Source organism: Schistocerca nitens, unplaced genomic scaffold (assembly GCF_023898315.1).
Source record: "Schistocerca nitens isolate TAMUIC-IGC-003100 unplaced genomic scaffold, iqSchNite1.1 HiC_scaffold_465, whole genome shotgun sequence".
Classification (NCBI taxonomy): domain Eukaryota; kingdom Metazoa; phylum Arthropoda; class Insecta; order Orthoptera; family Acrididae; genus Schistocerca; species Schistocerca nitens.
Genome location: NW_026045998.1, coordinates 3,021,792 through 3,045,233, shown reverse-complemented (window position 1 = coordinate 3,045,233; position 23,442 = coordinate 3,021,792). Strand labels below are relative to the sequence as shown.

General features: G+C 42.5%; 1 protein-coding gene across 1 annotated transcript in view; it reads left to right on the top strand.

Moving 5' to 3' along the window:
- Positions 1 to 23,442, top strand: part of LOC126232176 (ras-associated and pleckstrin homology domains-containing protein 1-like) — a 239,834-nt gene that overhangs the window by 150,506 nt on the left and 65,886 nt on the right. Inside the window, exon 4 of the mRNA XM_049942473.1 lies at positions 6,865 to 6,990. Coding sequence (XP_049798430.1) covers positions 6,865 to 6,990 — 126 coding nt within the window. The remainder of the gene's footprint in view (positions 1 to 6,864; positions 6,991 to 23,442) is intronic.

The window sequence follows — 23,442 nt, the reverse complement described above, 5'->3', positions numbered from 1 at the left end:
AAAAGTTTAATTTTTTATTTTCAGACAATTATCAAAGTTGAGGCACTGACACACAATCAACTTCGCTCTCCAAAATTCCAGGACATGTTCAGGATTTGACGGTCTACACGCGGAAAAATTTGAAAACGTTAAAAACATATGTTTTGACAGAGCACAGGGAAAACTGTTTTGTTGCATTCATTTCTTGCAGTTTATGTGACAAACTCTTATGTTTTCATCACTTTTTTTGGAGTGATTATCACATCCACAAGAAAACGTAAATCGGGCAAGATAGAAGAATCTTTTTACCCATTCGCCAGGTGTGCAAGTTAGGTGGGTCGACAACATATTCCTGTCATGTGACGCACATGCCGTCACCAGTGTTGTATAGAACATATCAGACGTGTTTGCCTGTGGAGGAATCGGTTGACCTATGACCTTGCGATCAAATGTTTTCGGTTCCCATTGGAGAGGCACGTCGTTTCGTCGACTAATCGCACGGTTTTGCGGTGCGGTCGCAAAACACAGACACTAAACTTATTACAGTGAACAGAGACGTCAATGATGAACGGAGAGATCATAACTTTGCGAAAATAAAGTAAACTTTTCATGCGAGGGAAGACTTGAACCGAGGACATCTCGTTCTGCAGTTGATCACGCTAACCACGGGACCACGGCGCTCCTGAGCTCCCATTATCCTTCACGTTGCGTATCTTCCGCGTGGACTACTCAGTTTTTATAATTTGCTTATTTTTTTCATAGTTTCACACAACTTCTTCCTGTTTTCTCGATTGATTTGTGTTCAGTTTTTCAAGGCCTATCCACTGTGCCAACTTATAACTAAATCTGAGGGGTTGCGATGTGGAGGTTCCCTTGTAAGAATTGCAGAATTCGATAAAACCGAGTGCTTGTAACAACAGGAATGCCATTACATACGTACATAAATAATTGATGTAATGTACAGGAGACTTGTCAATGTAAGTAATATAACTGACACACATACAGAGTGTAAAATAATTTATCGTAATGAGTGTACAAGTTTATCCCTTTACTCTACAAAGATAGATTTATCATTGTATAAAAATTGTGCACTGTATAACAACATTTTTGGATAAGGATGCCGTATAATTGTCTTTCGAGCAGACCTTGTTCCAAACCGTGAAAGCTCTTCACTTTCAGATTTTTGTAGCACGTACCGAGTGCCAGTAACGAGAAATTTTCTTTATTTCTACCATCACATACAGTGTCTGACATAGAAAAGTGAAGCATCTAGAAGTCGATGGAGAAATGAGACGATATGTGATGTTATTTGAGTGATTACGAAGTCTAGCGAAATTTACGAATAAGTTAACTGTACGAACGCGCGTATCGGAACGACGCGGCACAGCTTCTGGCCCGGGTGTACACACACACACACACACACACACACACACACACACACACACACACACACGAATTGTGCCGCCGGAGCTGTTGTACGAGGAGTGGTTGGAAACTTTTGAGAATGAATCCGGCAGTTCTTAACTGGTTTGTCGGGCATGCACACGGAGGGTGGGCAGTGAGTCATTGCTTCGTCCTCGAACGCCCCGTGACCGAAAACTGCGTTTCCTTTATTCGATTCGTTGAGGCAGCTGGTAGAGTCCGGCTGTGTTAGGGCTTGTTGGCGGATTCTGTCTGTGTGAAAATGGACACAAAAACTGGGCAACGAGTTTGTGCGAAATTTTGTTTTAAAACCGGGAAATCAGCCTCTGACACTTACGAACTGTTAAAAACAACTTATGGTGACAATTGTATGAGGCAGTCAAATGTTTTGGTCCGGTTCGACAGATTTAAAAATGGCCGCGAATCGTTTGAAGATGAACCACGGTCCGGCAGTCCTTCCGCCTCAAACACGAATGAAAATGTTGTAGAAGTTGGCGACTCGGTGCTCTCTGATCGTAGACTTACAATTAGGGAGATGGCTGATGAACTTCGTGTAAGCTTCTGTGCAGTTCAGACAATTTTAACTGAAGATGGGGACACGCGTCGAGTGTCCGCAAAATTCGTTCGAAAAATGTTGTCAAGTGACCGGAGACAATACCGACTCGAAGTGTGCCGAGAACTGATTAATCGGACTAAAATTACCCAGATTTGTTAAATGGGGTAATTACAGGTGACGAAAGCAAAGTGCAGCCTTTGCTGTGGGAGACCCCCCAGGTTCGCCACGACCGAAGATAGGACGGCAAAGTCGGTCGAAGGTCAAGACAGGGTTAGTGATTTTTTTTTTTTTTTTTATTCTACCGGTATTGGACAGCAGGAATGTACCCCTGGAGGACAGACAATTGACCAGGAATACTTCAAATGTGTCCTCGAGCGTTAGTGCGAAAAGGTGCGGAAGAAAAGGCGTGCACCGTGTGACGTCCGTTCTCATTCGCTACGTCACATACAAAAAAATTACATATATATTTTATATATTTTTATTTTTAATTTATCAGCATGCTTCTTTCTCTCAGGGATATTGTCTTTTCTTGTCACTTTTACTTACGTGCACAAGTAAGTATGAAACGGGTTCTTGAAGGGCCTCAGTTACTCATGTACCAACTTCAGATTTTGAACGTGATGGCTAAAATTGAATTGAATGTAATTTTGTTAGTTTCTATTTATTGATTGCAAAGCAAGACTCGAGAGAATTTCGATTGTTGCCGTGGAGCGGCCAAGATAAAACTTACTGAACTCGTGGAATCTGTATAGTTTAAAAACATGAACTTTAACGTAAATTACTTATCTGTTGCAATTTAAAAAGGTTCTTATAACGAAATCTCTCGCAGTTACAGTTACTGTTAACACTGAAAAATAAATTAATACTTCGGCGCGTAATGGGCGACCAGAGGCTGCATCGGAAGATGAGCTTCTGGCAGCGCAAATTACTGAAAAAAAAAAAAATGCTTATTAAAAATAATTAGCCACTGCGAGCATTTGAGGTGACAACTATTACAAAGAAATTCATTTTGTAATAATAATAACAAGAGTAGTTTAGCAATAAATACGAATAACTCACACGAAATATGTGTAGCGACACAATGGCTGCCTTCCGTATACTGAAACAAAACAGTGTGCGTCCCACAAAATACGTCCTTCCTCCTCGGCCGTACAATCGCGTCTCGTTCGATCCTTTTTTATTTTCATAAACATTAAATAAAGATGCTATCGCTGCATATCAGTTGTTTCGAGAACATTAACTATATCTTTTACACTAATTATATTCGTAAAATACGTAAACTACGATTTACAACCGCTAAAAAGTCAATATTTATGTGACGTACCGTCACAACCGTGGCAGTGCTCTGGCTCTCCGTCTCTATATTTTTGACCAAATTCAGGACTCGTGTGCTTCCCGCGATTTGGCCCTTGCGGACTCGTACCTGTTTCCTAAACTGAAATTTTCACCGAAAGGGAAGCGATTTGACTCGATCGGAGACATCTTGGCAAATACGGAGAGCGTCCTTAACACACTCCGGGAAGAAAATTTCCAGGAATGTTTCCAATAGTGGAAACTCCGTCGGAGTCGGTGTGTTCAGTCTGGAGGGGTCTCTTCGGAAGGAGATGCGTCACAGCAGCACGTAGACAGCACCGCTGTACAGATCCTTCGCACTCTCCAGCCACACCTCGTACGATGTCGTCAGCGGGACCGAACAGACGCCGGCTCACACTGGGAGAGAGTATCGGGCAATTCCTAGACCCACGTGCTACGTGCAGACGAGTATTTTCCCTCGGAGATACTTTGTCCCCGTGTGGAGCCACACCGCCGCGTCACGACGCTACTCGCTGCGTAACTGCCGTCCGTGTGGGAGGCGACGCGCGGGTCGGCGATTGCCCGGCGGCGGTCGCGGGTGCGGGGGTGTCAGCCCGACGCCGGTCCTCGCACGACACGGCGCGGCCCCCTTTCGAACTCTGTCGACCGCCGATAACGGCGTCTCGTCGCACCGGTACGTGCCACTGTGCGATAACCCGGCGTGCGGTGTCTTTTTTTTTTTTTTTCTTTATTGTTATTTGAACACCTTGTACAATGGTAGGCCGACAGCGGCAAAATTACGGCGCTCTTCGGCCACTGATAGTGCAGGTAATGCGAGTGGAGACGTCGAAAAACGAAATGACACGGTGGATACGCGACATCGGAGACGCAAATTTAAAATACGTCAAGTCGTTCACGGGTGCAGCGTCCGAAGAAAATCGTTCGGCACTCGGACACTAAGAGAGACGACAGAAATGGCACACGAGAACGAAGGAGCACAAATGACGAAACACCGAATCGATCACTAACACGATAGACCGCGCGCGCGCGCGCGCACACACACACACACACACACACACACACACACACACACACACACACACACACACACACACACACACACACACACGAAACACTGCCGAAGATTTCCTTCGCGCGAATGTCGACTTTACGTGTACGAGTCCGGAGACCTGCCGAATGGGCAAAAGATGGGGGATGAGGGAGACGGGAGGGTGTAGATGCCAGTGGCGGAGGATACCGGAGGGGGAGGAAAGGTGGGGGGGGGGTAGGGAACAAACACGGGGTGTGCCAGGGGAGGATCGAAGTCGGTACGAGGGGTAGACGGAGGGTCCGAGGGGCAGTCGGTGGAAGCCACCTCGGCTGAGGGTACGGAGAGTGCGGCGTGGGAATACAGGTGCGCCAGCAGACTGTCGAAGGAACCGCCCCGGCATCGGCCCGCAGCGATTTACGGAAATCGCGGAAAACCTAAATCGGGACGGTCGGACGCGGGATGGACCGTCGTGCTCCACTGCGCCACCTCGGTCGGTCAGGTGTAGCCGGAGTGGTGTCAGGTGTGGCCGGCTGCCGCGTCGCGGTCACTGACAAAGTGCCGGTCGTCAGCCAGGTGCTGGTGACATCTTGCGAGAAGCAATCGATCAATGGTATCGATTTCGTAGGGCTGTCGATAAATGGCTGTCTCACTCGCTCGACGTCGCCGTCGTACGTGCACAGACGACCCGACCGTTTCCCGTGTCTTACGGAGCACCGCGATTCTACAAAACATTTGTGCCACTCGTAAATTGTAAACCTACCGGGAGGACCTTCGGCGTAGTCGGTACGGAAATTACCCTGAACTGTTGTCGCCGAATTCGATTCTTAGAACCGAAACACACGACCGGCACGCTCGGGTCCAGTAGAGGCAGCCATCTTTTGACGCAACCGCCGCTAGCGCTCCTTGCCGTGGGTCTCGGCACTAGCGAACTACGCGAGACAAAACTCGACGAATTTCCCTACAAGTTGACACTACAGTCACCTCTGTAGGTAATACGAATAAATTTATACGAATTTTCAAAATTGTAAAGTGTTTTTTGGAACACCTTGTATATGTTAAGAAAATGACTTCGTGTAAATAATTACGAATTACGTGTGAACAGTTCGTGCAAATACACTACTGGCCATTAAAAATGCTGCACCACGAAGATGACCTGCTGTAGACGCGAAATTTAGCCGACAGGAAGAAGATTCTGAGAAGTGCAAATGATTAGCTTTTCACAGCATTCACACGAGGTTGGCGCCGGTGGCGACACCTACAACGTGCTGACACGAGCAAAGTTTCCAACCGATTTCTGATACAGAAACAGCAGTTGACCGGCGTTGCCTGGTGAAACGTTGCTGTGATGCCTCGTGTAAGGAGGAGAAATGCGTACCGTCACGTTTCCGACTTTGATAAACGTCGGATTGTAGCCTATCGCGATTTCTGTTTATCTTATCGCGACATTGCTGCTCGCGTCGGTCGAGATCCGATGACTGTTAGCAGAATATGGAATCGATCGGTACGGGAGGGTAATACGGAACGCCGTGCTGGATCCCGACGGCCTCGTATCACTAGCAGTCGAGATGACAGGCATCTTATCCACACGGATGTAACGGATCGTGCAGCCACGTCTCGATCCCCGAGTCGACACATGGGGACGTTTGCGAGACGACAACCATCTGCACGAACAGTTCGACGACGTTTGCAGCAGCACGGACTATCAGCTCGGAGACCGTGGCTGCGATTACCCTTGACGCTGCATCACAGACAGGAGCGCCTGCGATGGTGTACTCCACGACGAACCTGGGTGCACGAATGGCAAAACGTCATTTTTTCGGATGAATCCGGGTTCTGTTTACAGCATCACGATGGTCGCATCCGTGTTTGGCGACATCGCGGTGAACGCACATTGGAAGCGTGTATTCGTCATCGCCATACTGGCGTATCACGCGGCGTGATGGTATGGGGTGCCATCGGTTACACGTCTCGGTCACCTCTCGTTCGCATTGACGGCACTTTGAACAGTGGACGTTACATTTCAGATGTGTTACGACCCGTGGCTCTACCCTTCACTCGACCCCTGCGAAACCCTACATTACAGCAGAATAATGCACGACCGCACGTTGCAGGCCCTGCACGGGCCTTTCTGGACACAGAAAATGTTCGACTGCAGCACATTCTCCAGATCTCTCACCAACTGAAAACGTCTGGTCAGTGGTGGCCGAGCAACTGGCTCGTCACAATACGCCAGTCACTACTCTCCATGAACTGTGTCAGTTCTGGTATAATACATTTGTCCAATGAATACCCGTTTATTATCTGCGTTTCTTCTCGGTGTAGCAATTTTAATAGCCAGTGGTGTACATACACAGAGTAGTTAAAAGTATTAAGATCGGTAAATAGTGGTAGACATTAATGCGTAGCCTTAATATTACACGTATTTGTAATAACAGTTTTTGTGATGGTGATATCGTATTACTTTTTACATTAGTCGCGTTGCAGCGTAGCTTACAAGTGATTGGTAGTGTCTGCGACGCCCCGCTGGTGTGCTGCCCGCTACCTGCGCTCTGTCACGTTGCAGGTGAGCCGCAGCCCGCCCCCGCCCCCGCGCGGCAGCAGCAGCAGCAGCCCCGGATGACGCACTCGCGCTCCAGCTCCGAGGGCGCCCGGGCCAAGCCGGAGGGCGACGACGCCGGCCGCGAACACGGTAACAAAAAAAAAAAAAAACCGCCATTACCGTGGACCTACCGGTTCTCCCCACTCTTTGTCTCTGCCCCCTAACGTACGATCGATTACTCAACACATTCGGTCACGAAAGACTGAGACTCGAACTCGGAACCTCTGCATTTTGCGGGCGAATGCTCTTCCCGACTGAGGTATGCGGGTACGAATCGTGGCCCGTGTAGTGTTTAATAAAAAAGAAAAAGGAAAGAAAACAAAAGGTTGAAAATGTGAGAAGAAATGGTGAATAAAAAGGGGGTTTTAAAATCGTTAATGACCGTGAAAAAGGGAAGGAATCGAATGCAAATCGCACTTCGTATTACAGAAAAGTTATCGGACTTCTTGATTCGGAAAAGCTATTGTTGGGGTGGTCCTTGTGGCGTTTCTGAGCAAACGTCAAACCAATTTCCATTTGAAAAAGAAGAGAGGAGAACAAAATGTGATTAACAGGGGGAAATGGCGTAGATAACAGTTCATCCTTTACCGTGTTAACATGTCTTCTCGCGTGCGGCGTCCAGGTCTTCAAAAATCCCCTACTTCATTTCTGCGTGAAAAGTCTTAGCTGGTCCGAAATCGTGCAATAAATTTTAATTGTCCAGGAATTACTAATGTATACAAAATAAAACCATTTCCGTGTCGAATGCAATATATTTTACGTTGCTGCTTTCAACCTGCAAATTTCATACAAACTTTCACAACACGTCTGCACATCGATGAGTTTTTTCGCCTTAATCCGACCGAGAATAGCTAATAAGTTTTTACGTCTGAATTAAGCTTCGGCTCTCGAGAGACAAGACAGATAGAAAAACAAAAAAAAGAGTTACAATTTTAGTATTTTCTCTGCCGTCGAGCGCTCTTACCGCTGCGACGGTATAATTTCGAGTGTAGCGCGGCGAAATTCAAAGTCCCGCTACACCCACCTCGGCTGTCTCTCTTTCTGCGGTACCCACTCTCGTCTCCTCTCCTCTGCTACCTTCCAGTCTCCACACTAGTTCTCACTTTGCCGGGACTGTCGTTTCTAGTGGACGGGGCCTGTCGGTGCGGCAGCTTTGCAGCTACGAGTTCCGGCTTCAGCTGGCGAGACATTTCCGACTTGCACGCACTGTGTCTCAGAGTGAAAATCTGTTCTGCGTGACGGGTCGCGGCTCTGTGTGTAAGGGTCCCGAAGCTGCTAATACGGTATTCAAACTGAGGAGGACAGACTGTCACGGCACGCGACAAGCCTCTCGTGTCTACTCGCGGCGCAATTTAGAGAAATACCTCCACTCTGAACGAAACTGTCCAGTTCTTTAATCGCGCGAGGGAACGGCCGGCGAGAACTGCTGCAGGCGAGTGGGACCTCCTCGGTTCGAAATACATCTACAGTTATACGGTGTGTGGCGGAGGGCACTTTACGTGCCACTGTCATTACCTCCCTTTGCGGTTCCAGCCGCGTACGGTTCGCGGGAACAACGACTGCCGGAAAGCCTCTTCGGGAGGTATAAATAGGGGGAAGCAATATATTCGATACCTCATCCAGAAACGCACCCTTCTCTAAACCTAGACAGCAAGCTACATCGCGATGTAGGTCAGATCCCCATGCGTTGGCGTGACGCCGTCGTTGCTCCTATACCCAAACCCGGGAAGGATAGACACCTTCCTTCTAGTTACCGCCCCATTTCTCTTACAAGCTGTGTCTGTAAGGTGATGGAGCGCACGGTTAATGCTCGGTTAGTCTGGATTCTCGAATCTCGACGGCTACTTACCAATGTCCAATGCGGCTTTTGTCGCCGCCGCTCCGCTGTCGACCACCTTGTGACCTTGTCGACATTCATCATGAACAACTTTTTGCGAAGGCGCCAAACGGTAGCCGTGTTCTTCGATTTGGAGAAGGCTTATGATACCTGTTGGAGAGGAGGTATCCTCCGCATTATGCACAGGTGGGGCCTACGCGGTCGCCTGCCCCTTTTTATTGATTCCTTTTTAACGGATCGAAAGTTCAGGGTACGTGTGGGTTCCGTATTGTCCGACGTCTTCCTCCAGGAGAACGGAGTGCCTCAGGGCTCCGTCTTGAGCGTAGCCCTTTTTGCCATCGCGATCAATCCCATTATGGATTGCATTCCACCTAATGTCTCAGGCTCTCTCTTTGTCGATGATTTCGCGATCTACTGCGGTGCCCAGAGAACATGCCTCCTGGAGCGCTGCCTTCACCGTTGTCTCGACAGCCTCTACTCACGGTGCGTGGAAAATGGCTTCCGGTTCTCTGAAGAGAAGACGGTTTGTATCAACTTTTGGCGATATAAAGCGTTCCTTCCGCCATCCTTACATCTCGGTCCCGTTGTTCTCCCATTCGTGGAAACAACTAAGTTTCTAGGGCTCACATTGGACAGGAAACTTTGTTGGTCTCCGCACGTCTCTTATTTGGCGGCCCGTTGTACACGTTCCCTTAATGTCCTCCGAGTTCTTAGTGGTTCATCTTGGGGAGCGGATCGCACTGTCCTGCTTCGCTTGTATCGGTCCATAGTCCGATCGAAGCTGGGTTATGGGTGCTTCGTCTACTCGTCTGCTCGGCCATCCCTCTTACGCCGTCTCAACTCCATCCACCATCGGGGGTTACGTCTTGCGACCGGAGCCTTCTACATTAGTCCCGTCGAGAGTCTTTATGCTGAAGCTGCCGAATTACCATTGACCTACCGGCGCGACGTACTGCTGTGTCGGTATGCCTGCCGGCTGTTGTCTATGCCCGACCACCCCTCTTATCAGTCCTTCTTCGCCGATTCTCTCGACCGTCAGTACGGGTTGTATGTGTCTGCCCTGCTGCCCCCTGGAGTCCGCTTCCTTCGCCTGCTTCGACAATTGGATTTGGCCCTCCCTACCACCTTCAGAGAGGGTGAGAGCCCGACACCACCTCGGCTCCAGGCTCCGGTTCATATTTATCTCGACCTCAGCTCACTCCCGAAGGAAGGTACTCCGGCTGCAGTGTATTGCTCACGGTTTGTCGAACTTCGTGCTCGACTTGCCGGTCACACCTTTATTTACACCGATGGCTCCAAAACTGACGATGGTGTCGGCTGTGCCTTTGTCGTCGGGGCCGTCACCTTTAAATACCGGCTCCTCGACCAATGTTCCAGCTTTACGGCCGAGCTTTTTGCTCTCCATCAGGCCGTTCAGTATGCCCGCCGCCACCGCCATTCTCCGTATGTACTCTGCTCTGACTCACTCAGTGCTCTTCAGAGCCTTGGAGCTCCCTATCCGGTCCATCCCTTGATTCAACGGATACAGCAGTCCCTCCATTCTTTCGCTGATAATGGTTCTGCTGTCAGCTTTCTGTGGGTTCCCAGACATGTAGGAGTGCCTGGGAATGAGGCTGCTGATGCTGCAGCCAAGGCTACAGTCCTCCTGCCTCGGCCAGCCTCCCATTGTGTCCCGTCCTCTGACATTAGTGGGGATGTTTGTAAGAGGCTTGTGTCTTTGTGGTGGGATGCTTGGTCATCCCTCCAAGGAAACAAGCTCCGGGCAGTAAAACCGCTCCCAACTGCTCGGACAACCTCCTCCCGACCATCTCGGCGAGAGGAGGTCCTTCTGACCAGGTTGCGGATTGGGCATTGCCGGTTTAGCCACCGCTACCTGCTCTCCGGTGACCCAGCTCCGCAGTGCCCTTGTGGTCAAGCATTAACAGTGCGCCGTGTTTTATTGTCGTGTCCCCGCTTTAGTCAATCTCGTGTTGTCCTGTCCCTGCCATCTACTTTACCGGATATTTTAGCTGATGACGCTCGAGCAGCTGCTCGTGTTCTGCATTTTATAACTTTGACTGGCTTGTCCAAAGACATCTAACTTTTTTACTTATTTTATCTGCATCTTTGTCAGGACTTTCTGGTGTCCCCCCCTCCCCTTGAGTTAACTAGATTCCATGTGCTCTAACAATCGTGACTGGGCGCTAATGACCTCAGTAGTTGAGCGCCCTTAAACCCAACAAAAATAAATAAATAAATAAATAAATAAATAAAATAAAATAAATAAATATATATTTCGGTGTCGTCGTCAAACATCCGGTGTATTAATTTCTCCTTGTTCGACTTTAATAACCTTACTAAACTTCTTCTCCGTTTTTTATACTACCTGCTCAGCATACGGACCTGCTCCACATCGGCCACTCGTCCGTGCCGCCCGACTCCGATGACTGCAGGCTTATTTCTGTACGAGCTGTAGACGACCTCCGACTGCCCGTATTTTGTCCACGTTACCTTCGGAATCGATCTAAACGGCGGGAGATTTGTAATGACCCAGGTGGAAGGTGGAAAAGAGAATCCGAACAAACTGTGGAGTACACTAGTGTTCTCTCCTCAAACGACGAGTGGCCGACCTATCTCCGAGTTGTAGTGACAATGCAGACCAATTGGCGCACCTCACAGCACTGCACTTCCTCGTATTTCCAGTTGGACCGGCCCTGGGTGCTGTCGGATGGGTTCAGATATTAAACTTAAAACTGTAAATAATTGTGCTGCTATCAAAGGTGTGGATTACTAGGGATGCCAAGTCACACACAGGCACTACACAAAGACTGTCAAACGAGTAAGCTTTCGACCGAGAAGGCCTTCGTCAGAATGGGACAAAGGGCATGTGCGCTGCCCCCCCTCACCCCTCCCCCCCCCCTACACACACACACACACACACACACACACACACACACACACACACACACACACAACTGCAGCAAGTCTGGCCTTGGCAGCCACACACTGTGGTCATTTGGGTGAGGGATGTGTGTGTGTGGTGTTTAATTGTGGTGAAGGCCTTGTATTGTTTCCGTTCCTCGGGGTTCTGTCGTGAAAATATAAAATAGAAAATCTGATTGGGTTTTGAATTTTGATGGAATAAGTTACGGATAAGGCGGACTTCGTATTTTTGATTGAGATAGTGCTGTAATTTGACCGTGCATGGCAGACCGGGTCGGCAACACTACAAAAAGCGACTGTACGGAAATAGCATCAGAAATTAGTTGAAATTTACCTTATAAATCTGTCAGAAGCGTAGTATTAATTATAATATAGTCTTCGTGGCTGTCTTCTTAATTTTCTTGTAGTATGACCTGTTTTCATTGTTCTCCGTCTGTTGAAAATTTGTTTAAGTTGTCACTGTCAGGATCAATTTACAGATTCGGGTATAACCATTTCGAATCAGTATTGAAACAACTTCGTTTCGTAATATAATTTTAATTTCCACCCAAAAGCATATTTAACACAGCGCTGAAAATACACGTCTTTCGTATGAAGACGAGAGAGAGAGAGAGAGAGACAGACAGAGAGAGAATGAGTAATCAATTAGTTGTTAAAAACAAACACCTACGCAAAAGTAAAAAGAAGAACAAAATTATTTATAAAAATCGGTCGCTGGCGCAGCGCTCTTCCGCGTGCGCGATCGTAGATTATATCTTTTGTATTGGCGGAGGCGCGGTGGTCAAAGTACCATTACAATGCCTCCTCTACTGACACGCTCCGCAAGCGAGCGTGGCAGTATAAGAAAATAAGAAATTCAAATATTAAAAAAAATATTTCTGAGCACAATGCTCTTTGCATATCAGTCTTTGTATACAGTCTTTTTGGTGTGTATCTTCTTTAGGAGTCGTAGCATTAATATCTTTGAACTGCGGCGTATTATCGTTGCTTAGAACAGCGTTTGAATTCATTTCACATGATTCGTGTTTGCAATGCAATTAATTAGAACAATAAGTGTTCTATTACATTGCTCCAATGTCTTTAAACGTAGTATCGGCTTCTGAGTGTGTGTGTACTGCCTGGATCTGTTGCGTGTGACTTGAAGAAAATCCAAAGTTTGTTCATTGTGTCAACACGAAATTGTGATCTCCTGCATTCGAATTTTGGTGCCGTCCACCGGGGTATAAATGGTCAATGAGGGCACAGGAAACACCTCACTGCCTACGACAGGTGATGAGCTTGTCCTTTACACCAACCTGAAGACCTGCCGGCTTCCACAACACCATACACTTCAAGGCATATTGACACTACGTAAATATTGCTTGATCAGTGTTCCATCACGTTGGTTTCTTCTCTGCATTTTCAGTTCCATTTATATGAATCATGTGCTACGTTCACAAGTCCTTTGCAGTTCATTAACATCTCCTTAAAATACATTTCTTGATATAATATGTACATAAATATACAAATATTTACAATTAATCATTCCATGAGATATTTACATTGTTGTATAGTACATATACAGAATTAAATGAAAAATATAGTAAATTTTTACGTTACATTCGATATCATTGTGCTGATATCTGAATTACATTACATTCAGATTGGAATATACATTCTATTTGTTGGCTCATTCTTTTTCCTTTCTTTCCTTTTTTGTTCTTTTCCCTTTCGTTACACTTGCAACATTTTAAAATAATTATGGCAACTCGCTATAATATTCAACTTAAAATTCTTCTTGCCTCCTGGAATAAAATTTACACATATTTCAAGCTTCAAGACAGCCCTCTGTAGGAGGATAGGTTCATGGGATGGTTGCTGACTACTTCATAAATACTAGTAAAGTTACCTTCTACAGTAGACTACACAAAATAAAACATGATAGACAAAATACATGTTTACTTACTATAATGTAAAATTTCCTATGCGTAATACTGTTTCTAAGTGTGGTGTCCCCACTATTGCTGTTTCTAAGAGTGGTGCCCCTCTATTACCGTTTCTAAGAGTGGTGCCCCTGTAAATATTTTAGGATGCTACAAGTATGTACATCAGTGTGGTAAGTGTGTGTGTGTGTGTGTGTTTATATATTCCTCTTATTCATCATCACTTACTTTTTTACTTCAACAATAATAATAATGATACCCTTTTCTAGTCTTATATTCCATTTACCTCTCTCCATATTACTATTTATCCTCTTATTAAACTAAAATTACATTCACTCATTACATTCAGTCACTCGTATCAACATTACTATTATCACATGCCTCCTAAAGAAAATAATTCTGTTCAGTTCTCTGCCTCCTCTAATGTGTATATGCCTCAATAGCAACTCCTCTTATAACCAAATATCTAATTAGCTATTGGATGGTTCACATTGCTTTCTAGACTTACCTGCATTCATTAGATTGTAAGTATCTGTATAACTTCAATGTAGGCTGCTCATAACTGTATACCATATTAATTATCTTCTTCTCATTAGCTAACATTTTAGTGTATGTATTTTTTCAAATTTCTGTGTGGATGTAAACCTCTGGGTTTATGTATTAATGGATATTCTAATGAATAACAGCCAGGGTGTGGAATATTTGCAATTCGGTATGGTCCAGAGTATAAGATCTGCCATTTCCTGTTTAAATGTTTCAGTTTTGTGGGTTTAGGATGTGTTCTTAGTAAATCTAACTCAACAACTTGAAATGTTTGTGCTTTCATGACACCTCTGTCATATTTCTGCTTTCTTTCGTTAGCTTTGTCACATAATTTTGTGTAAGCTTGTCTTACCTTTTCTTCTAAACTAACAGGATTTGTATGTTGCTGTAATAGGTAGAGGGTCTGCCCATTCATTTCTTTCTGTTTTATCCATAATTAATTCGGTTGATGTGTATCCAGTAGAAATGTGAGTTAAATTGTTCACTATTTGTTCAAATGGTGTTAGGTATTCTACCCATTTTGTGTGCTTCTCCGGTGTGTGTGTGTGTGTTCTCATAAACTGTCCCAATTGTCGAAATGTTCTTTCTACCGGGTTTCCTGCCGTGTGAAATCTTGAACAAGACAGCTACGCCACACGGAGGTAGCCGAAAGGCACGCGTCAACTCACGCAGGCTAGTTTAGGTCTGAAACAGGAGACGTAATGAAAGCTATAAAGAAAACTACGTTGCGGCTAGAATACTTAACTTTTATTCTATCATTGTGGTACATCTGGAAATTGTGGCGATACAAGTGAGACTCTTTAGATACATGCAATGTTACTAATGGCGCCTTGCTAGGTCGTAGCCATTGACTTAGCTGAAGGCTATTCTGTCTCTCGGCAAATGAGAGAAAGGCTTCGTCAGTGTAGTCGCTAGCAACGTCGTCGTACAACTGGGGCGAGTGCTAGTCAGTCTCTCGAGACCTGCCGTGTGGTGGCGCTCAGTCTGATCACTGACAGTGGCGACACGCGGGTCCGACATGTACTAATGGACCGCGGCCGATTTAAGCTACCACCTAGCAAGTGTGGTGTCTGGCGGTGACACCACAGCAATATTGTATAATCTTATCTGTACATTTGGTTACACCATAGTGTCCCGAAGTTCTGTGTGTAAATAAAATAAAATCATCAACATGAGCTTCAGGTAAGCAAACACACCAATGCTGTGATTCAGGGTTTCGTCGGTGAAATAGCACTTCCTTGTGTGATGTGTAATATTTTTCAAGATGTGGGTCTGTTCCTGCACGTAATTTATTCTTTATCTGGATCCACCTGGGATCATTGTCCTGCAATATGGCTAACTTCCTGCACATGTTTTTGTAGGAAGGTGCAAATGTACCGTCATACATGAGTAAAATTTTAAAATCTGATGTTTGTTTTGTCACATCTGGAAATTCTTGTAGGCCTTGTGGCAAACGAGATAGAGCATCGGGGTCATTCCATATCAAATCACCCAATAAAAAATAAATTTTACACCCACCTCCTTAGATTTTCATGAAATTTGGCTCAAATGGTTCTAATACCATCCTGTGACTGTGACTAAGGCAAGATCATCTGCATAGATGAAACTCTTTGTGAGAGAAGGTTGAGGCTGGTCATTTGTAAATATGTTGTCCTTTCCCCCATATTGTTCAACATATTTACAAATGACCAGCCTCAACCTTCTCTCACAAAGAGTTTCATCTATGCAGATGATCTTGCCTTAGTCACACAAGCCAGAGATTTTGACACAGTAGAAAACCAGCTTACTGTTGCTCTCAAGGACCTATCTGAGTACTACAGAGTCAATAACTTAAGACCGAACCCTGCTAAAACTCAAGTTTGTGCTTTCCACCTACGCAATCGAGAGGCCTATAGAAAACTTACAGTGTTTTGGGAAGATCAAGAGCTTGAACATTGTTTCTACCCCAAATATCTGGGTGTCACCTTAGATCGAACGTTGACCTACAGAAAACACTGCACTAACACTAAGCAGAAAGTTGCTGCTCGTAACAACATCCTGCGGAAGCTCACTGGCAGCGTTTGGGGTGCAGATCCCAAACTACTAAGAACATCAGCCTTGGCCTTGTGTTATTCCGCAGCTGAATACGCATGTCCTGTATGGTACAAGTCATCTCATGCAAAGCAGGTTGATGTGGCACTGAACGAAACCTGCAGGACAGTAACGGGATGCCTCAAAGCTACACCTATTGATAAACTCCATAAACTAGCAGGTATTGCTCCTCCAGACATAAGGCGTGAAGTCGCAGCCAAACTTGAGAGACATAAAGCAGATCATAACACCGATCACCTGCTACATGGATACCAGCCACCAATTAGTAGACTCAAATCTAGGAGGAGCTTCATGAGAACTACTACACCCCTCACCGGTCGGACTGGAGCAGCCAGACTATCTCAGTGGACAGCAAAATCTGACAGCAATGATTGGATGACTCCTTCTGAGACCCTTCCTCCTGGTGGAAATCAAGTCTGGACAGTGTGGAAGTCTCTAAATCGGCTCAGGAGTGGCGTCGGACGAACTAAGGACAACCTGTTTAAATGGGGCTTCATGAAGGAATCTTCCACCTTGTGTGACTGCGGAGAAGAACAGACAACCAAACATTTAATTAACTGTCCTAGATGTCCTGTATCATGTTCCACACAAGAGCTTGTTGATGTTTCAGACAATGCTGCTGCCGTTGCACAATTTTGGGCTAATACCGTTTAGTTTGTTCTTTTATGATTTGACCTGATTTGTTATATTGTATGTATTGTAAATATTGTTGTAATGTTTTTGACTCGAAATAATAATAATAATAATACCATCCTGACAACACCTGCAATTTTTTTTTTTTGCTGTATCTCTTACAGTTTTTTTTTTAAATAAATTTTTAAAGTTTTTATGTTTTGCGTTTTCTGAACCTTCGGAAATGGTCAATTTAATTTGTATTCAAAACTTTAAATTTGCTTATCTTAAAAACTCTTTTAGATAACATCATGAATTTTTGCAGCAAGTTTATTTATTATACGTATTTGAAGATAAAAATGATGCTATTAAAATATATTAATATTTTCTATGAAAAAAAATATATATATGTATTTTTTTTCTTTTTTTTTAACGGATGTTTTGTTTTATAAGAATTGCAATATCTAGAGTCTCAGACCTGATAGAATGCTCAAATTTGTTTTAATTTACTCTTAAACATATAGGCTACTTGATAAAACAAAAATAATGATGGCTTTTTAACATGTTTATTAATTATAGTAGATTACATTAGAAAAATGTACGAAGATAGTTTACTTACGACACTTATGTATAACCCAACTGATTGCTTGAAACATTGAATTTTTTGAGTAATTTTGTCTTTTTAATAAACATTAATGCTGATTCAATCTGTTTTTCCACTTCATCCAAGAGCTTTCAGTTCTTTTGATACAGTCTTTTTTGAAGTAATACATTCTCCCAGTGCCGCTTGATTGAGGTGCGTCTACTACACAGACTATGTGCTCCAAAGGCACAATGCAGGAATCTTCCCTTTCAGGCCAATAAAATGAAGCAGCTGGTCCTGAAGGATGTAGAAATAGAATTTCTGCATCTTCTTCATCATTGAATATTGTTTTTACCAGTCCAAAGTACCAGTTACCATCATAATTTGCAGCCACATAGCTATTTACGGATGGTTCAACACGAACCCAATCAGAAGAAGAACGGAAAGAAAAGACTAAGGAGGGTTTTACACTATCTGTAGTCCTTCTAATTTCAAGGTTGTTTGTTGGAAGTGGTTTGAAGTTATGAAAACTTCTAGTTCCAGGAATGGTTCGGGTTGCTGAAAAACGTTTTTCTAGTTTTAACCGTAGCAGATCAGCTTCTTTTTTGTCAATAAAGTGAAAATGAATGTTTTCAATATTTTTTTCACAAAACTTGTACACATCGATTGCTGTCATTTGTTCTTCGTCTGAAAGCTGTAGACTGGCTTTCCTTAAAATTCTTTTAATAGTTCCTCCTAGGCCATCACAAATTGACTTCCCATGACTTGTTGCAAAAAAAAGTGTGTTGGGCCTTCAAATTAAAGTCTCTCAAGTGTTCAGTCAAATTTTTAAAACTGTTTCTATTTTTGTACTGCCCAGCACAACCATCTGTAAAGTAGTGAACTGAGTCAATGTCAGTATGATGTAATGACAGCCACTTTGTAATTTCTTTTTGTACAAAGTTAACAAAACCAGTGTCATGTTCTTGGTCATCACTAATAAAACAGTGGTTGGAAACAAAAACATTGTTTTCCTCATTTCTTAGAAAAACTCCAACTGGGTTTAGAGTACAACCACCTCTATTCCAGTGGTAACTTTAGATTTCATCTTGTATAACAAAGGAATAATTTTCACTGAAAGCCATCACAATAATTGCTGTTTTGGGTGGTGGGTCTTCTTTCAATCTTTTAAGGCTGCTGATTGGGATTTTGCTATAAACGAGTGCAGGGTGAGCTTTTCCAATGACCTAACCAATAAAGAAATGTCGTCTTCAACACTGATAGACTGTTTCTGCCCTGTCTGTGTTAACCCACTGACTGATTACAATTTCTTCTTCTAAATCATAATCTTCACTTAGTTTTTCAGTTAAGTACTTAGTTAGTGCAGTATTTGCAGGACAGCTGTCGCAATGATGTAGCATGCAGTTTTGGTTTTCCGTGTTGCACACAAGCATCTTAATTAGGTCTTTATAAGATTCTTCAATTTTCACAGCATCCAGTAATAGTTTAACATTCTGGTGGATACTGCATACACATACAGTGTGTGTGCCTGCAGCACCAGCAAGGATACGCCATTTGGGTCTCAAGAAACAAAATTTTGAAAATCCTACTTCTACCTCGGGATTCTCCCATTTGAAAGAATAATAGAGTTCTCTCAAGTTACACAAAATGAGTCTTTTTTGCATGTACACATTTTTTTGAACACTTACTTTGTCTTTTGTTCCAGGGAGCACTCTGGAACTTTCATCCTTTTCATAAAAATCTGTTACAAGTCTTACTGTATTTTCAGAAAGAGTTTTACCTTTTTTTGGACCAGGAGTTTCCAAAATACCCTTTTCAGATTTTAGCTTTCTAGCTTGTCGCACCATGTACTCACTTACATTAAATTCTTTCATCACTTTATTTCGAGTCCAAGAATCTGGAGCCAAGGTCAGAATCTGGATTTTTCTAGACCTCCCAACAGATGAAATCTTCTCTTTCATAAGAGAAATCATTACATCAAAATCCTTTGCTTTCTCAACTACACTTTTATCTTCTTCGTCATCATCAGAACTTGGTGCATCATATTTTAATGCTTTTGAAACCGCCTTTTTTGCAGTCTTTTCAATACTGCTAACCTTCCTTTTAAAATAAGACCCTTTACTTTGTTCTGACAAGCCATGAAGCTTTATCGGTGTTAAACCTAAATAATCAAGTGCAATGTTTGTTTGTACGAGGGATTCATTTCTGGATTCCAATGATTCTAATTCAACCATGACTTCATCATCTGTTTCACTTTCATTGACTTCAACTCTTAATTTTTCCTCACAAAAGTTACGGCATGTTGAGCAAAGCTTTTGTCCAGGTTTTATGCTAATATTTTTTGTCAGTAATTGTTTGGAAAGATCCAAGCCTACACTTCTCAACGATTTTTTGATGGGCTTTTTGTGTTTTTTAGTGGGTCTACACATGTTGTTTGATACTTTTCAAAAACATTTAAAAATTAGTAGCTGTGGTGTGAACATATATTCTTAAATTCACACAGATTAATTCCAGATCGTAAGTGGATCAAATCTTTTTCTTCCTCACTCAATTCTGATACCGGTTGTAACTTTTTTGAAGGTGTGTAGGTTGTTTGGAAACAGTCAGATTTTTTAAATAACCCTACACTACACGTTTGAATATCTGACATACTGATTTCACTTTTGGTCTGATTACTGTTGTGGTTACTTTTATAGGATATTGGAAAAGAATCTCTGTAAACTAAGTAACAGTACTTAATGAGAGTTCGAATAAACTTAATAAAATACTATCCAAGCACTATTTAACACTGTAATATTTTTTTTACTTCAAAACACAGGAGTAACAATACAAAATCCAAGTGTACATTGTTACTCCAAGAAGACAAAAAATTATTTTCGGTGTCTAAGTCACTTGGTATTTTTTATTTTTAAAATATAATTAATATTATTTTAAAAATTAGATGACTATTAAACAGGTTAAAAAGCCAACATAATTTTTCTTTTATCTAATAGCCTATACAATTAAGAGTATTTTAAAATAAATTTGCGCTTTCTATCAGGTCTGAGACTCTAGATATTGCAGTTTTTGTAAAACTAAACATCCGTAAGCTCAAAAAAAAAAAAAAAAGAAAAGAAAAAAAAAATTCATTTGGAAGAATTTAATATATCTTTATGGTAATTTTTTTTAACATTTACATATAATACACAAACTTATTCCAAAATTTCGTACTGATATCTTGAGTATTCTTTAATATACAAATTTTTTTAGTTGTGAGGACACGTTTAAGTTACAGTTTCCGACTGCTGAAACAACGCCAAATCTAAAAACTTTAAAAATTTATAAAAAATAAAAAAAAAACCTATAAGAGATAGAGCAAAAAAATTTTACAAGTGCTTTCAGGATGATAAAAGAAGTAATTGTACCAAGTTTCATCAAAATCTGACATGGTTGGTGTCAAGGCCTGGGTGACTTGACATGGAATGACCCATCGGCTATAATGTTGGATTCTCCTTTTATGTATATAATATCAAAATCATACTCTTGTAGTGATGCACACCAGCGTGCAAGACGTGAATGAAATAACTTGCATGATAGCAGGAAAGAAAGAGCTTGATGATCAGTATAAAGCTTAGTACGTTTTCCCCACAGAAAGTAGTGAATCTTGCGAAATGCCCATACTGTGGCAATTGTCTCGCGCTCGGTCACTGAATATGACTTTTCGCATTCAGTGAGCGTGCGGTTAGCAAAACTGATAGGTTCGATGACTGTTTGTTCATTTTCTACATCAATTTTGAATAAAAATACTCCGAGCCCATAGGAACTTGCATCTGTTACTAGGCAAAAGTCTGATGTCATGTCAGAATGACATAACAATAGTGCATTTACTAAAGCATTTTTAATCGCTTCAAAATCTGTCTGACAGAACTCTCGCCATTTCCAAATATTATTTCTTTTGAGTAAAGATAGAAGATGTGGACTGTTAAGAAATTGGTAGGGTACAAATTTCCTGAAGAATGAAGATAGACCAAGAAAGGCTTTGAGTTGTTTACGATTCTGTGGGGATGGAAAATTCTTAATTGCATCAATTTTTCTTGAGTCTGGATAAATGCCTTCAGTTGATATGATGTGACCAAGGAATTTGATATCTCTCCTCCCTAATTTCGTCTTTGATAAATTGGTAGTGACACCTCCGTCAGAAAATTTAGTCAGAAGTTGCTTCAAAAGATTAACATGTTCTTCCCAAGTAGTGGTGGCAGTGACAATGTCATCAACATAAACTGTGATTTGCGATAGCAATTGTGGTCCAAGAACAGCATCTAAGGCTTCAATAAATACTCCAGCACTCACTCGTACACCAAAGGGTAGAACACAAAATTGATAACTACGTCCCTCACATAGAAATGCAGTGTATTTACGGCTGTTTTTATGGAGGTTCACCTGCCAAAACGATGAGCAGAGGTCGATATTGGTTAAATACTGTGCATTATGAAATTTTAAAAGTTGTTCTTCCAAATTTATAGGTCGTGTGTTGATTGGGATTATGACTTTGTTAATTTCTCGTGCGTCCAGCACTAACCTTACACTACCATCCTCTTTATTAACTGCTAGGATCGGACTGCAATATGGTGAATGTGACTTTTCAATGATACCCCAAGCTTGCATTCTTTCAATCTCTTTCAAAATTGCGGGTTTCTTTGACCAAGGGATATTATAGTATGTTCTACAGTATGTTTTGTGTGGGTTAACATCCATCTCAAAAGTATATCCTCTAATAATTCCAGGTTTCTCCACAAATACCTCAGCAAATTGCTGCAAAACTTCAAGTAATTGAAGTTGTTGTTCCTTCGTCAGATATTCAGATTCTGTGCATTTCTCATATAAATCATTAGGTTTAATTCCCTGAGATACAGCTTCATTAAAAGTTAAATCACTTATGTTTGTTGCTGGTGGATACACAAAATGTAACTGTTGAAACTTACCTTGTTTACTGTTTAAGTTTTTACTCTGTGTTAACTCTATTGTCAGTTGGTGTTGGTTTGCGGTAAAATGACATTTCCCTTTTCCTTAATCTATGATTGCTTGATATTCATTCAAAAAGTCAATTCCTAATATGCAATGCATAACTAATTTGTCTACTACCAGAAAAATGTAATTGAGTGGTATATTTGAAAATGTGAAGTTAATGAGAGCTTGAAATTTCACGTTCTTTGATTTGTTACCGGTGGCACTTATAATGTGACAATTCTGTACTGGCAATGTTTGTATGTTCATTATTTGTTTGAGTTCATTATATAAGGACATTGAAATGACACTTGCTGCTGCTCCTGTATCTAACATTACTTCCACTTCATAACTACCAATCATAACTCGTGTTATAGCCTGAATAATCTTCTTTGTTTTACTGGTACTATTAAAATCTACATCCTGATATAATTCTTTTTCTATTTTCTTACTGTCATCATATCGGAGGAAACACATCGTCGGTTCCGTTGCACTCTGCTCCCTCTCGACCGTAACTCGAGCGCTTAACTCGGTCGTCGTTCGTTTTCCGGCAAATTTGGTTGTTGTTGCGTGTTGGGTATTGCCCAACTCAATAATATTTACATTTCTGTCGCGCGTCACCCGAGTATCAGCTGTTTGGTTGTTGACATTACCTCACGTTGCATTGGGAGCTCCGTTAGGTAGGAATTGAGGGTTGCTGTATTGCATGTGTCATGGCGGTGGTCCATTGTGATTTCCCCATACATTATTTCGCCCATGACTGTAACTGGTATTGTCATTACTGTTATTCCTGCAATACATGTTTGGATGTTGTTGTATGTTGTTTCTCTGAAAATATCCTGGATGGTACCTGTTATCCTCTCTTCTTTGATCTCTCTGATTTTGGTTCCTTCTTCTGTTGTTGTTATTTTGAATATAACTGTTATTGTTCTGATTGTAATTACTGTTCGGATAACCATTATAATAATAATTTCCGTTTCCTTGCCAATGCTGCGAGTTGTTTCTCCTATTATTGAATGGATTTGTCCCAGTGCAGTGCAAATTGTTTC